The 17,505-nt window shown below is 38.4% G+C and overlaps 1 protein-coding gene across 2 annotated transcripts in view; it reads right to left on the bottom strand.

Moving 5' to 3' along the window:
- LOC5575787 (cytoplasmic polyadenylation element-binding protein 2) overlaps window positions 1–17,505 on the bottom strand; it is a 1,148,023-nt gene that overhangs the window by 1,104,908 nt on the left and 25,610 nt on the right. Inside the window, exon 2 of one of the 2 annotated variants that reach the window (XM_021837782.1) lies at window positions 9,920–11,975. In XM_021837782.1, coding sequence (XP_021693474.1) covers window positions 9,920–11,371 — 1,452 coding nt within the window. In that variant the 5' untranslated portion in view covers window positions 11,372–11,975. Of the gene's footprint in view, window positions 1–9,919; window positions 12,412–17,505 lie in introns of those variants that run through there. The other variant, XM_021837781.1, reaches the window with a different exon arrangement.

Genomic DNA, 17,505 nt, shown 5'->3' with positions numbered 1-17,505 from the left:
ATAGTAGCACTAGCATCACGGAGTTGGCAAAATACTAATCAAACCCGTATCTTTACAAAACTTTTATATTTTTCCTACAAAGTGTGGATAAAAAGCTTTTGTTTAATGCAAAAAAAGTTCTCAATTCATCAATTATTTCGCAAAATAAAAAATAGTTTCTCTCAGTACTGCTACTATAGGAACAATAGGTTTAATAAAGGCTCAAGGGAGCTCAAATTTTAAGCAAAACTCATTATAGCGATCATTTTTTGAACAAAATCAAACTGTGTATCAATAGTACTTAGATAAATAGCTCTGACCTTCATATCCAAAAATATTTTGAAAATATTTATAGCTAAACGGCCGTAAAATGCCACAAGTGTGACAATAGGGGACTGTCCACTAAGGGAACACCGACCCTAATAACAATATTTTTGAGATTTTTGCAGAGATTCTGCAAGAATTGCTCCAAATCATTCCCTCATTAAAATGCTGCCTCAGAACTGTCATCCACAGGTTCAATAAGAAATTTCTATGAGGATTTTCCAAATATTCCTTCAGATATTTCTCCAAAGTTAATTCGCGAACCAACATTATTTTTGAATGAATACATGTGAAGATTCTTACTTGCATTTCATCACTAATTGCTACAGCAAAAAAAAAATCACGGAATTTTAAGGTGTTACCCTTAAATTTTCACCAGAAATTCTCTAAGAAAATATTCGAAAATCCTTTCCGATTCATCTTGAAGTTTTCAAGACATCTCTTTTGATTTTTTTTCCATAACTCACCATGTTTTAAGTAACCTATGTATTTTTTTTTTTCATGGAACGAGAAGTCATCAGGATTATTTCCATGAGTTCCTCCAAGAAATCACAAAGAAATCTCTCTAAGGCATTTTCAAGAAGGAGTACCTTTAAAAATCCATGAAAGAATTCTTGGTTGAAATCCAGAAATATTAGAACGATTCCAATGGGAATGCTTGAAATGTTTTTATAATACCATCTCACAATAGCGCGTTAAAACGTACTTCTATCGAAATGGTGTCTTCTGATATTGTTTTTAAGGTGAAGATGAATCAAAGCCAAAGTTCAAATTTTCAAGAGCACGGATCTGGAGAACCAAGCATCCGTTTAAGCTAAAAATTTAATCGATTGGTCATCAGCTGGTGGTGACCAATCGATAAGGTTTTCAGCTCAAACGGATGTTTGGTTCTCCAGATCCGTGCTCTTGAAAATTTGAACTTTGGCTTCGATTCATCTTCACCTTAAATGATATGGCACATCAGATCACCAGAACATTTAGTTCGGAATACTGTCACAAATAGCGCTGCAAATTTTTACTTTTTATTTAAGGATTTGTCAAAGTTGAATATACACCAACTCGCCATCTAGTCACCCTACCGAAATACAAAGGAATGTCATAAAATATTTTCAAAATATGAAGATTTTTTATGGAACAACTGTTCTACGAAATGACGTTTATAGTCAAAATACACAACTTTGTGGAAGTGAACAGGGTTCTAAAACGCAACAGAAAAAAAAAAACAATTATCAATTTACAGCAATAAATGGCTATTTTGTCTTAGTTTTTTGTTGTTACCAAAAATGCATGTATGAAAGATGTGAATTAAAATAAGTAAATTTCTTGTACATTATGGTATTCTAAAAAGTATTAAAAACAGATGCGTGACCCATGATATTCAAGCTAAGCACAGTGCATCTAGAGGAATTTTTAATTGAAATGTTGAAATTCCTGGAGGAATTTCTAGAGAATCGCATTCTAATATATTACTTGAATGATTTTCTAGGCTATTATAACTTACATTATGGTAATGTTTTTTCGAACTCACAACTGAAAACTCTGAGCAAATTCATTAAGGAATCCATTAAAAGACAAATTTGTCGAGTTGTTTGACATTATATATCGCATTTATTCTAGCAAACTCTTTGACAGTATATCTAAACGATATACACGAGGAAAACGGAGTGTAATTTCTGTTGGAAATCCAAGACGAATCATTCGGACGAATATTTTTGTTCAATCATTAGAGATATTGGTGAAAGTGTCATAATTGATACTCTTAAAGAAAAAGTTAAGATTAAAAATTCTAATGAAATTCATTAAAGTAGTAATTACTTGTAAGTATCTACAGACAATAAAAATTTGAACTAGTAACTCACTAGATAGTTAGCGTTTTAAAAAAATGTAATTATGAAGTGAACTTCATGTAACCAGAAGTTGACATTCCCTGTGGATTCCTTGGAAGTATCCTTCGGTAATTTCATGAGGAATATTTGGTGAAATATTTCGAGTTGCTTTTTTGTAAGCGCTGACTATATTTCTTGAGAATTTTCCGGACAATGTAACCAGTGGTCCTCAACCTGAATGATAAAGCGCTTTCAAAAATGACGACATGATGAAGGATGCAAAAAAATGTTTTCTATGAACACAACGATGAGATCTCTAAACATTTCCATTTCAGATTCCTTGAACATTGGAGAATAATTATCACCTAATTCAACACCTTACAGATAATTCTGAGGTCTTCAAACTCCTCTATAAAACTTATATGCCCCTATGGTTTCCAAACTTACAAAAATTCTGCTTCAGATTACGGCAATTTAATGCTTTACATAAACTAAATATAAGAAGGTTTTTCAGAATTCATAAAATCATTGAACATTTAAATAAAAATACAGAGGCCGTATTCGTATTTCGTATTCGAAAAAAAAGTATAGAACAGCTTTGAGGATAGAAAAGTAAAGAACAGCTTTACATATAGGTTTCCAAGCTGTTCCTGAGATGATAAATACAGTAGAACCTTTATAAATTCCCGATAGTCATTTGAGAATATAAGTGCCGTAATTTAAGTAACACACTACCCAAAACTAACTTGGTCACGTTATAGAAGAAAGGAAGAGGTTGATTAATTTATTAAAAATTGGATAAATTTTGACGTCGCTAAACACTTTTCTACCCAATGAAAATCTCGGCTTAACCTTTGTATCAACTTACTAGCTGCCGTATCCGTAATTTCCGTAACCTAAATTTAAACATATATTCTTGAGTAATAGCTTCTTCACTGTTTTTTTTACATAAGACGCATTTCGTGTGACCTCGAACAAACGTTTGCAGCACCCTGTCAGATTTCAATAAAATTTTCTGGAGTTGGATGACAAATTAAACCACTAAGTTTGCCAAGTTTTTCCATAATTTGTCTGGACTAACATTTGAAAAGGGCCTTACATTTTTACCCGCTTTTTTCCAAAATAATTTTATAGCAAAATGGCAAAACCTGTTGTTGTTTTGTAATAAAATTGTCCGCATTTTTGAATAAGAATACAAAACAGACTTAATTGTGGCCTACACTAGTAAATAAAAGATTTCCAAGATTTGAAGTCCATTGAAAATTTGTCAATTTTTAATTTTCACTACCTGAGGGGTGTGGACTCGAGAATTTTTGCTTGTCTCGCAGGAAACCATTTTCAAGGTACACACTTAAAATACTTCACACAAAGCTTTTGAAATTTGAGGCAGGCAATATGTCCATACATCATCTGAATCAGATAGTTTCTGACTGTACATTTGTAGAAAATATATTTTACAAAAGTTTTGAAAAACTTATGCATAAACAATACCAACTACAGAAGAAAGAAAAGAACGTTTCTTAAAAGTTTGCAGTTTTAATGTCACATAAAATGTTTACGACTTTTTAGCGTGACTAGGTAATTACCGCAAACTCCTAGGCATACTCGGGTATTTTTTCGAAAATTTTAAGTTGACAGCAGCCTGGTCTAACGAAAAACTAACAAAAAAATGTCTTGTCTTAAATGCAATTTTTTGGCTTGTCATTTTCAAACAAGTCAAGGTCACAATCATCACAGTATTCAACCGAAATTGCCGAAATTTCGTCTAAGCAGTATTCTTAAATTAACGAGAATCCCATATACACTGAAAAAAAAATATTTTAGAAATATTAAGTTCATACAAAATAACGGCAATGTTTTCAAATAATCTATAAATGATTTTAGTATTTTCATTCAAAAATTTTCAACAAGTATACAGGTCGGACTCAATTATCCGGAGTATAGACTTTTTTTCTCTCCGGATAATCGAATCTTCCGGGTAATCGTATCACTTAAAGAAAATTAAAATCTGCGATAAAAGATCTAAAATATTATCTTTTTTCGTTGTTTTATTTATAAAATTAGGGGTCTTGAGAAGAAAAATAAATTTTTGACCAGCATACACAAAACAAAAACCTTTTTTCGAGCCCCCCTTTTCTTACCTACGTCCAACACTGCCAAACCATTCATATTGTATATTGCAAAACTAAATTATCTTAAAATTGTGCATAAAAACTGAAAAACAAGAATATAAAAAAATATATTCCGAATAATCGAATCCCGGATAATCAAGGCCGAGCTATACCACTTTTTAAAGGAGTTGCCAATTTTCGATTTTATTATTTTCCAAAAAAAATCGGGTATTAAAGTTTGGCATGACACTCCAGATAAATTTAGGAAAAACTAGTTTTGTCAAGGTCAACAAATCCAAGAAATTTCGTTGAAGTCTGAGAGGGTACTTTCAACATTTGTTCGAGTTGGCGTGAAATGCGTCTAAGAGGAATTTAAAAATGATATGTCGTAATTCTTGCAGGATTTAATCCTTGATTGAGTTTCTGGACTAGCTTTATTGTAATGAATTTCTGCCCTCTACACTTAAACCTTTGGATGAAATTATTCAGAAAAAGTTCAACAGTAAAATTCGTGAAATTATTCAGATACCATACGATAAAATCATGGTGTCGTTTCTTGATGAAATTCAAAACGCAATAACAGGATATAGAATCCCTGGAGATATTTGTTGAGTTATTAAGAGCAAAATTCTATTTATCGAAGAAAAACTCTAAGGAAAATCCTTAAAGTATTTTATGAAAAAATGTTTGCAAAAATTAGCGCATGAGCCTATGAAAAATCAGTGATTTTTTTTTAAACTTTTTAATTCCTAGAAATAGGGTTTGTTGTTGCAATTATTTAGTCATTATCAACGGTATTAGAATGCCTCATTTTTCTACTGAAAATCAATGCTTATAGTTTTGATGGTTACGCTGCAAAGAGAGCGTAACTCAAAATTTTGTTCATCTTTCCCTTAAAAAATCCAACCAAAGTTTACATATCACCAGACAAACCTTCTTTCAACGAGGTATAAATGCAGAATTTCATTTGGAAACTACGGCTAATGGAAACCAGTTCAAATATCCCTAGCTTATTTTGAATAGCTGGACTTAAACCATCGAAACAGGACCTCAGTTTTTTTTATTTGCCTAGACATGAAGGTAAGCCATTGAAGTCGAACCATGTGCACAGATTTGCAACAGATATTTTTCTGATAATAATGGTTTGTGGATCACCGTAATGCCCTTAAACTATGTATGAGTTTGGTCAAACTCTCACTTTTTTAAAACTTGAGAAAAAAACTGAGCCCTACATAATCAAATGAAAAATTATATCCAAATATGTTGTGGGAAAGACATGATTTACATTTATCTTCTTCTTTTTGGCATTAACGTCCCCACTGGGACAGAGCCTGCTTCTCAGCTTAGTGTTCTTATGAGCACTTCCACAGTTAACTGAGAGCTCTCTATGCCAAAGTTGCCATTTTCGCATTCGTATATCGTGTGGTAGGTACGATTATACTCTATACCTAGGGAAGTCAAGGAAATTTCCTTTACGAAAAGATCCTGGACCGACCGGGAATCGAACCCAGACACCTTCAGCATGGCTTTGCTTTGTAGCCGCGGACTCTAACCACTCGGCTAAGGAAGGACCCTATTTCACATTTATGTTTACTGCATTTATCAAATAATTTACATCTACTTCTGGATCTCACAATAACCATGAACATAAATTGTGTTGCTCTTTAGTTTCACTGCCGTGAATTGCATATCAGTCCCATATGTGAGAAAATACGCTGATAAGTATACATTTTCCATATCAATTTTAAGAAATTCAGATAATTGACAGACTCAGTTTTTTGCGCAAGTTTCACAATTTGCTTTCAGTTCTGATTTGTTTTCTGAAAAAAATTAATTGATTCATTTCTGTGTTGCAGGGACAATTCAATCGGTAGTCTTAATAAATTTAACCGAACAAGTCGCGTTGTCTTGTTGCTGCTTAACATAGGAAAATCATTGAAGACTATTTTAAAAACTGAACATAATTTTTTGTGATTTTCTGAATTCAAAACACTTAAAAAAACACTTCCAAAAATATCAGAGGTGCCGACTTGAACGTGAAGTTTCACGTTATAAAAAACGGCCTTCAATGAAGTTTTCATGACAGAGTTCATTTTCAACCAATTTTGAAGCTCTTGGAATCATTTTGTTCTAAATTATTTGCATGAAAAGTTTGAGGAATATCAAAATTGTTCAAAATTAAAACTTTTTTTGGTTGAGTGTGTTCTCCAGAATTTTGCTAAAACATTCCATTACTTCATGATAACTCAACCGATTTCAAATCCTTCAACATTCTTTTGAAGGTTATAAAGTTGTTTTAGCTAGAAACATGATTTTCAATAAAAAAAAATAATTGAATATATCTTGATTGTTTGATTTTTCCGCCGGAAATTTCATTTTCAGTATAAAATTTATATATATAGCCACGGTGTCTTTTTCATGTAACTTTATAACAAAAAAATCGGCATGTCTCAAATTTGGTCCGATGAAAGGCAAGACCTTCCTCTTTCATTTGCTGCTAAAATCAAAATAATCCATCGGGGGGTCTAGTGCAACATTTTTTTTGAAGTTTTGTTGTTTGAAATATCATTTTACATACATCGTAAATTAATAAATTTTGATGAGGTAAACTGTTGTAACGGATTTAGATGAAAATGGTGCAAAAATCTAGTATCAATATCTTGTAGATTATATTCTAGACAGCTCTACACCTGAACATTTACAGGCATGGGTCCGAGTTGCCTCTTCTTTGCTTCATGCATTGTTGAAATTTGCATTGCTTTTACAACTAAGTATGTCAAACAAACTTTTTTCAATTTTAATTTGTAACTCAAGAGCAATATTCATCTTTCTGACTAGGTTTAGGAACAAAAGATCGAAAGACAAAAGGTCGAAAGGACAAAAAGTCGAAAAACAAAAGGTTGGAAGACAAGGTCAAAAACGCAAAAGGTTGAAAGTGATGGTAAATTTAATTTCGACCTTTTATCCCCTCTTTATTCCTCTTCGATCTTTTGCCCTTTCGACCTTATGTCATAGATTCCAGAATATTGACAAGTTCACATATGTGCCAATGACAGACGTAATATAACACTCAATAAATCCAATATTACAACCCAAATGCAATAGCAGTACAATGTTGACACTATTGTCCATGTGCTGGTTATGATGAGTGACAGAACATTTCTTTTGTTTGCGATGGAAAAACAAACAGGATTGCTGACAATTTTTTTAAGATTCGCCAGTCTAGGGCTGAAAATCTATTAAATAAAGATAAGAGTATTAATAATAATGCTGGCATTCCTATTTAAATTGATGGTAGAAAAGTGCTAATGAATTCAAACAAACATCGATAGATTTAATACATAACAAATCTACCTGTGAAAAATTGATGGTGTGATCGTGGCATTGTGCTTAGAGATCTCAATAAGATGCTGTAATGTTCATTTTTAGAATAGTTTTATTAGAGTTGTACGGAATTCCATAGTAATACATAAAACAAATGAATTCAACCAGCTTTGAAACTGTTACTTAGTAACTTTACGATTTTGCTAGCTTAATAACGAAATCATACGAAGCTCTGACAAAAACGAGCCAAAAACGGTGATCTTTAGTGCATACAAACTTGTTTGCCATTTATATTCAGCAGATCTCAAGTACTATGTTTCGCATACAGTGAAACCTCCATGAGTCGATATTGAAGGGACCATCGACTCTTGGAAATATCGAGTCATGGAACAACAATCCTTTGGAAAGTGGCTTTTAGGGACCATCATAGTAACCATGAAATTCTGTTTTTAGTATGGTTCCATGAGTCGATATCGAGTCATGGAACATCGACTCATGGAGGTATCACTGTATATGTTGTGGTCAAAACTTATGAAAGCGCCAACTCGAACGACTTTTGATGGTAATGTTCCATCAAAAGACGTTCGAGTTGGTGCTATGATTGAATTAGAAGAGTCACAGAATTCAAAATCATGAAGTTTGTTTCACGTGAATACCTATTCAACAATATGGGGACGGTTCAGATTACTTCTTTAGTAACGAAACTACAGGTCGTCAGAGTAAGGGTCTCTTAAGAGACTTTTTTCAGATGTATCAGGTTTCCGGTGGCCAAAGCGACCCAATTCCGGATCTCCGGAAGGGTTTCTGAAATTAGACATATTTCATATAAGCTCAACAGAACTAAATTCGGTAAACACACTGATTTTTTCAAGCTGTTTAAATTTCCGTGTCAAAAAAGACCCTAAGTCACAGTTTGTACTTTTTTATAGAAGCGCCCCTAGGGGTCATTCAAAACTTTCGTTTCCGCAAAAATAAAATCCCACAAAAAAAAATAAGTTGTTTCAATCAAAAGTTACAATGATTCGAATTTCTAAATGGGTCGAAAAAGACCCTAGGTGCTTACTAAGGTAAAGTTTTAACCCAAACTCCGTAAAAAATATTGAAAAACAAATGCTCCAGACCCACCGACCGATTATTTTCGTTTTAGTTGCAAATGAAAGGGGACAATCATGGCTTTCTTGTGTCAAAATTTCAGACATGCCGAATTTTTTGTTTAGAAATTGCTCTACGAAACACACCGTGAGCATCTTGTTAAAACTACGAGTTTAATTATGTATGAAAATTTGTTTCTAAGAACTTTACGAAAGTTCAACAAATAAGAAAAACCAGTTTCGGCATAAGTTTTAACGTTTAATTGTCAAAAAATTTAAAGGTTTGGTATTTTCGGGGTTCCATCACGACTGTCGGTATTTACTTGGCGAAAGGGAGGGATTCTCATCCTTATCAGTCTATATGATAGCCGAAACAGGGTTTTGTCTTTTAATTTGTCTGTTTCGCTTATTATTTAGCCTTATTCAAGAATTACGTTATTTTCAATCGTTGAAAAACGCTGAATGATAACTCAAACCGTCGGACTGCTAAGGCCGAAAATATCTCCCCTTTAGCCAAATTCGGTATTTTCGTTTAAACCAATGTTTTTGGGCAGTTTTCGTTGAATAACTAAATAAACATATTTTTCAATTCACCTTCAAGTCGCTTGCGCCACCTTGTAGCCTAAACATTTTTGGATTAAATTGTGGGGTTACTCTTTTTAATGTGATTGGAATTCAAAAGAGCACACGAATGTTTGGTTTTGAGAACATTCAGAAAATAAGCCGCACCCTATTGCACCCACATTGAAAAATCATTGGAATTTTAAAAATTTTATCAACTCGATCAACTTGAAAAATGTTTATCAGGGTTACTAAAAATCATTGCACTAGTTTTAAAAATTCCCTCATGCATCGCTGCCATTAGCGTGATCAAAATTTACCCACGTCACAGCGATTGCATTTCACATCTACCTTTTCATCCCCCCTACATTTCCATCCTATATGTACCATCAAAAAAAAATCGCATCACACACACCTTCCGTCGACGATATCTTTAGACTAGAAAAAGCATCTACCGTAAGGCGAGGCAAGGCGAGGCGAACGACGGCCCATACACTCACACCAAATAAGAAACGCATTTCGCTTCTCGCATCATCCGGCGTTGATGTGTTGGCATCCCCCAAATCAAACCACCGACGCTACTCTGACTGACTAGAGGGAAGGTGAAGGTCAGCGTCATCAGCGTCTTCGCACTAGCTAGGTATAGTATTCGATCGTACGAAAATCAAGGGCATCGCCGGAAGAAGATTTTAGGTAGACTTACCTGGTAAGAAGACAGGAACGGGTCACGGGAGTCGTCCAGCGGCGGGACGCAATCCAGCGGACCGGCACCGAATCCTCCGCCGCCGGCGTTGTTTCCGGAGTTGGGCAGACCGGATTTACCCGCCGGGTAGGAAGTGCTGCGACGGTACTTGGAGGGGGAGTTGATCAGGTTGGAGCCGAGCGATTGCTGCAGATGGGGCTGCTGGGACTGGTGAAGGTGGTTCGAGTACGGGGACATGGACTGCTGGGAGTTTTGGTTGTGGGGTTTACGGGGGTGCAGCGGATTGGTGAGACCGTTGCCGAGGTTCATGTTGGGAACGGAGCGGCCACGGTTCCAGGAGTTCATGGGGTTTTGGGGATTTTGGGGTGGCTGCTGTTGGGACCATGGAGAGGGAGCAGGGTTGGACCAAGTGGGGTAGGAGTTCTTGAATTGGGACTGCTGGGGTTGAGCATTGGAGGAGGAATGGTGCTGAAGCATGTGGTTTTGGGGATTGTTGGGGGAGAGGCCGTGATGGGGGAATCCTCCATGGGAAGCAGTGATGGCACGGCGTTGTTGCTGGGCAGCGGCGGCGGCTGCAGCAGCTGCGACTGCTGCACCGTTGTACAGATGGTTGTTGGAGTAGTTCTGGAATCCACCGAGGCCGTTGATGGAGAGATGAGAGCTGGCGGCGGTGGTCGGGTCATCGATGCTGGTAGACCAAGGGCTGTGGTCCGGAGTGGTTCCGAAGTTGAGACCATTGGGAGGAAGAATCATGTGCGAGGATGTTCCGCCGTTCATGAGGCTGGAAGTCACACTTAGGCAGCTCAGATCGGCTGCCTTGAGACTGAGTTCGTCAGCAGCACTGGGAAGATGCAAGTCGGAGTTTTCCATTAGGAGATTGTTGTTGGTGGCGTTGGGATTGTTGTTATTGTTGCTGTGGCTGTTAAGGGAAGCAATCGGAGATGTCCCAGAGCCTCCACCGTTTAGCAGAGAGGAGGTCGATGTATCGTCGTCGGACTGACCCGCGTTCAGGTGAAGTGATAGAGTGTTGACGCTGGACGCGGTAAGTGAGCACTCAGACGAGATGGCTGTCGTGATAGTTGGAATGGTAACAGCCGAGTTGCTGGATGCGATTTGCGAGTGAGCAATCAACAGTCCGGTCTCATCGACGCCACTGCCTCCAGATGAAGTCATGCTGGTCGTCGTTGGCATTGCTGACTTCTTGCCCGATTTGCACCCGCCGTTCGTCGAGTTGTTGTTATCGACGATGGAATCTGAACCGGAACTATTCACGTTCAATGACGATTCCGCACCCGAGGGACTTAGACCACCGCCTGCCGAGCTGACTCCTGCTCCGTTCGACAGATGCTTGATGTTCAGCAGATTGTTAATACTCAACGTGTCGAGCAGCGATTGGCTGGACATGCACGAATCATTCGCCAGAACCGAACCTCCGTACAAAAAATCACCCATTTAAGCAGCGGTTCAAGTTCACCTTCACACGCGCGCGATTTTCAATTCTCGTTAGGTCAGTTTATATTACAGATGTTCTTCTTCACGTTCACTAGTTGCAGTTCAGCTTCAGCATCTAAACAGATTCTTCACCGATGCGATCTCTTCAAACGTTTCACTATTTATTAATTTACAAACAGTTCTTTAAGCAGAAATTTCTTAGGTTTTTTACAAGTAGAAAAATAAACTTATTCCAACTGGATTAAAATTCTCTTATTAGCTAGACGCTGACACCAACTTTAACTAGATTCAAGTTTGCTCGTTAAAAAGTGCTTTTCTTAGAAAACTAAACTCTCGATATCTTTGGAAAAAACGGATTCTTTGCACCACAAATTTCACTCGAAACGACGCCACTTATAAAATGTTACAAAAAGCGATTTTGGCTTTCGGCGAAAGCGATATCTTTAGCAGCACTCGAACTTTCTTCTTCGATTCTTAAAGCCTTCCACGAGCAACGTGCTCCTGCGTTTAGCACACTGTTCTACACTGCTCCGCCTTCTTCGCCCTTCTGCCGATAGTTCTGTTCGACTAGCACCCACGGTTTTCAGCACCCGTTTCCACAAACCTGTACAAAATAACAGTCCGATTAGTTGTTGGATTGCTTCATCTACACTTGTGCTTCCAGTGGTGTCTTCCCCCGTGAATCGGACTTCAACAACTTTCAACGAGCTACGAAAGCACGCCACTGCCCTACTTCTAGTATTGCACACACTTCTCCCGCGGGTTTTGCCTAATCCGGCGAGCGCGTTTTCTTCAACTCAACCGAAACTCTTGGGAAATAGCCACAAACAAACGCACGGTTTTTTTCCTTCTTCTGGTAGTGCCCTTTTGCCTTCTTCTTCTGCTGTTTTGTTGGGATGTGGGATGTTACACGACCGCACCGAGTGAAGCTTTGCTACGTTCTGGTTGCGTTGGCACGGGGAACTTGCATGCCAGGCCCGAACCAGGGAATTCGCAGGATCCAAAACCGTTTGCCGAACGTGGAGCTTTCGGGCTCCACCGAAGTAGCAACGAAGACGACGGGGACGACACCGACAATCCGCGAAGATGATTGCGACTTGCGACTGACGACGACGACTTCGACGACGACCTGCTGCACGGAGAGTGAGTTCCTGCAAGCGTCAGGCTACGCAAGAGTGTGACGTCAGAGAGGACCTACGCTACGCAGTTTGTGTACCCTACTGCCACGGTAGCCCAGTTGTTCTGGTCACGGTCCACCACGTCCGTCATCGTCATCTGGCCGATCATTCCGTCATCAACCCGTACGAACGCACACCGCCAAACAGGAGAGTTTCGGACGTAGACATGCGCACAGCTGCCCCAACGGTAACTCACGCTCTCATCCACCCACCCAATCGAGTCGCCTGTTAGCTAGAGCATACAGCGTACTCGTATCGAATCCGGCGAGAGTTATCACTCCGGGATTGATTAAGAGTCCTGATCCGTATGGTAAACTCTTACGCACACAACCACACACACACAACAGTCCTCACCTAAATCGCCGAAATTTCTTCAAGGCACCCCTCGACTGCCGTTACACTGTTTCAAAACCAAAACTTACGGTCCAACTTACGACGACGACGAGGGAAAAACCTACTGACACAGAAAATTGGTCTCGCATCCCGCCATGGACCGTACCCACCATCCAATGCTTTCGGTGCCTTTGGCAGTGGCAGACGACGATGAGGACGGTGACGAAGGATGTTTGCCGGTGTCTATTTTATAGGGATAAGGACATCGAGGATTCGCAACAGCGAAAGTCGTCAATTCAATGGAGGGGGGATTTCCTAAGGAAAATTAATGCGACGTGGTTTGTCGATTTGGATTAAGGGGGGGTGGGGGGGTGAACGGAGACTTGAGATGAATGGGATTAGGCACACGAAATCAAAGAAACTTGTTTCACAGAGGTTGGCAATCGAAAGACGATCTACTATGCATAGCTGTCCTGGTTTTCTGTCCAAAATACTTTTAATACATTACCCATTGAGCATTGATGTTCAAAATAACAAAAGATGTATAAACGCAATCAAAAGCATTGTTTTATACCAAATTTCACTGTTTAAGTTTTTGACGGAGGATGTAAAAAGAATCTTGCACATTTTTGGTAAGCTTGGCAATTTCTGATATGTACAATGTTACTATAATACAAAGATATAATTCGTCGGATCAATATTAATGATTTCTTTCTCAAAAAATAAATAAACCCTCTAGAGATCCTTTGAAGATGTCCTCCAAATATTCCTCCCAGAATTCCTCCAGGATTTCCTTCAGATCTTCCATTCAGAGATTTTAGGGGTTCTTCCTGAATCTCCTCCAAAAATTTCTCCAGAATAACCTCCGATGGTTCTTACAGGAATTTCTCCAGAATTTTTCCAAAGACTTATCCAGATATTCCTCTAGGGATTCCTCCAGTAATTTTTGTAGGGATTTTTTCAGGAGTTTCACAAGGGATTCATTAATGAATTCCTCCAGGGAGTCCTCCAGAAATTCTTTTAGGGATTTCTTCATAAATTTCTCTAGGGATTACTTTAGGGAATCAACTGAGGATTCCTTCAGGAATTCCTCTAGGAATACATTCAGGAATTTCTCTAGGGATTCTTCCAGAAATTCCTCCAGGGATTCTACCAGGAGTATTACTAGGGATTCCTTCAGAAATTCCTCTAGGGGTTCCTTCAGGAATTCGTGTGAGGATTCTTCTAGGATCCTTTTTTTCTTCTAGGGATTCCTCCAGGAATTCCTCTGGACATTCCTCCAGGGATTCCTTTAATAATTCGTCCAGGAATTTCGCTAGGGATTCACCCAGGAACGCTTATATGGATTCCTCTAGGAAAAACTCCGGGAATTTCTCTTAGGAATACTCCAAGAATTCCTCAAGAGATTACTCCAGAAATTTCTCTTGTGAATACTCCAGGAATTTCTCTAAGGATTCTTCCAGGTATTCCTCTAGGGATTCCTCCAGTAATTCTTCTAGGGATTCTTTCAGGAATTCTTCCACAGATTCCTCCAGGGATTCTGCTGGAGATTCCTCCAGGATTTTTTTTTAATAATATGTCCAGGAATTTCATCAAGGATTCCCCTACGAACGCCTATAGGAATTCCTCCGGGAATTTCTCTTGGAATACATCAAGAATTTTTCCAGAGATTACTCCAGGAATTGCTCTTGGTGTCATGCCAGGAATTCCTCCAGTTAATACTCCAGGAATTTTTCTACGGATTCTTCCAATAATTCCTCTGGGGATTCCTCCAGTTATTATCCTAGGGATTCCTATAGGAATTCCTCTAGGGATATCTTCAATAGTTCTTCTTAAAAATTCCCTGAGAAGTTTCTCTAGGGATTCCATCAGAAATTCCTCTATGGATTCCTTAAGGAGTTCTTCTAGGGAGTCTCCAGGAATTGGGAATTCTCCAAGAATTTCTCCAGAAATTACTCCAGGAATTCCTTTCGGGATTACTCCAGGAATTACTCTAGGGAAGGCTAAAGAAATTTTTCTAAAGATTCTTGCAGGAATCCCTCTAGGGATTCCTCCAGAAATTTATTTACAGATTCCTCCAGGATTTCTTTTAGGGATTGCTTCAGGAACTGCTTTATGTATTTCTTCTGGAATTCCTCTATAATTCCTTCAGGAGTTCCTCTAGCAATTCCGTCGAGAATTCATCTGGAGATTCCTTTAGGAATTCTTCTAGGGACTCATTCATTAATTCCTCAGAAATTACTCTAGAGATTCCTTCTGGAATCCCTCTACGGATTCCTTCAGGAATTTCTCTAGGGATTCCAACAGGAATTTCTCTAAAAATCCCTTCAGGAATTCTTTCAGATGTTCCTATAACAATTCCTTAAGGAGATCTTTTAGGAATTCCTTTAGGAATTGCTATAGAGAATCCTTCAGGAGTTCCTCTAGAGATTCATTTAGGAATTCGTTTAGGGATTCCTTCTTCAAAGGGCTCCTTTAGGAATTCTTCAGGAGTTCCTCTAGAGATTCCTTGAAGAATTCTTCTAGAAATTCCTTCAGGAAATCCTCTAAGGATTCCTCCAGGAATTTATCTAGGGATTCTTCCAGAAATTCCTCTAGGGATTCTACCAGGAGTTGTTTTAGCGATTCCTTCAGACATTCCTCTAGGAATTCCTTCAGGAATTCGTGTGAGGATTCTTCTATGATTCTTTTTTTCTTCTAGAGATTCCTCCAGGAATTCCTCTGGAGATTCCTCCAGGGATTTCTTTAATAACTTATCCAGGAATTTCGCTAGGGATTCATCCAGGAACGCTTATATGGATTCCTCCAGGAATAACTCCGGGAATTTTTCTTAGGAATACTCCAAGAATTCCTCAAGAGATTACTCCAGAAATTTCTCTTGTGAATACTCCAGGAATTCTTCCAGGTATTCCTCTAGGGATTCATCCAGTAATTCTTCTAGGGATTCTTTCAGGAATTGCTCCAGAGATTCCTCTGGAGATTCCTCTAGGGATTCTGCTGGAGATTCCTCCAGGATTTTTTTTTTAATAATTCGTCCAGGAATTTCATCATGGATTCCCCCAGGAACGCCTATAGGAATTTCTCCGGGAATTTCTCTTGGAATACACCAAGAATTTTCCAGAGATTACTCCAGGAATTCCTCTTGGTGTCATGCCAGGAATTCCTCCAGTTAATACTCCAGGAATTTTTCTAAGGATTCTTCCAATAATTGCTCTGGGGATTCCTCCAGTAATTCTCCTAGGGATCCCTACAGGAATTCCTCTAGGGATATCTTCAATAGTTCTTCTAAGGATTCTCTGAGGAGTTTCTCTAGGGATTCCATCAGAAATTCCTCTATGGATTCCTTAAAGAGTTTTCTAGGAAGTCTCCAGGAATTGGGAATTCTCCAAGAATTTCTCCAGAAATTACTCCAGGAATTCCTTTCGGGATTATTCCAGGAATTACTCTAGGGAGTGCTCAAGAAGTTTGTCTAGAGATTCATGCAGGTGCTAGGGATTCCTTTTAGAAATTTCTCTACAGATTCCTCCAGGATTTCTTTTAGGTATTCCTTCAGGAACTGCTTTATGTATTCCTTCTGGAATTTCTCTATAATTCCTTCAGGAGTTCCTCTAGCAATTCCGTTGAGAATTCATCTAGAGATTCCTTTAGGAATTCTTCTAGGGACTCATTCGTTAATTCCTCAGGAATTTCTCTAGAGATTCCTTCTGGAATCCCTCTACGGATTTCTTCAGGAATTTCTCTAGGGATTCCAACCGGAATTTCTCTGAAAATCCCTTCAGGAATTCCTCTAGGGATTCTTTCAGATGTTCCTATAAAGATTCCTTTAGGAGATCTTTAAGGAATTCCTTTAGGAATTGCTACAGAGAATCCTTCAGGAGTTCCTCTAGAGATTCATTTAGGAATTCGTTTAGGGATTCCTTCTTTAAAGGGCTCCTTAAGGAATTCTTCAGGAGTTCCTCTAGAGATTCCTTAAAGAATTCTTCTACAAATTCCTTCAGGAAATCTTCTAGGGATTCTTTCAGGAATTCCTTTAGAGGTTCCTTCAGGAATTTCTCTTGGGATTCCTTTATGAATTCCTCTAGGGATTCCTCCAGAGATTCCTCTGTTAATTACTCTAAGTGTTTCTTTAGGAATTTTACTAGGGATTCCTTCAGGAACGTTTATAGGAATTCCTTCAGGAATGTTTCAAGGTATTCTTCCAGGAATGCTTCTAGGGATTCCTCCAGCTATTTTTCTAGAGATTCCACCAAGAATTCCTCAAGGGATTCCTCCAGGAACTCCTCTAGAGATATCTTCAGGATTTCATCTTGGGATTGCTCCAGGAATTCCTCAACGAATTCATCTTGGGATATCTCCTGGGATTTTTTCTAGGGATCCCTCCAGGAATGCATCTATGAGTTCCTGCAGGAATTTCTCAGAGAAATTCCTCCAGAAATTTCTATAAGAATTACTCACAGGATCCCTCAAGGGATTCTTCCAGGGATTTCACTAGGGACTCCTCCAGAAATACCTCTAAGGATTCCTCCAGCAACTCCTATTACACTTTTGGGATTCCTTCTGGAATTCCTCTAGAGACTCCTTCAGGAATTTTCCTAGGAATTCTTCTAGGAATACCTCTTGGGA

This window comes from Aedes aegypti, chromosome 1 (genome assembly GCF_002204515.2).
Source record: "Aedes aegypti strain LVP_AGWG chromosome 1, AaegL5.0 Primary Assembly, whole genome shotgun sequence".
NCBI lineage: Eukaryota > Metazoa > Arthropoda > Insecta > Diptera > Culicidae > Aedes > Aedes aegypti.
Note: the sequence above shows the minus strand (reverse complement) of the source record. Positions and strands in the feature narration are given on the sequence as shown.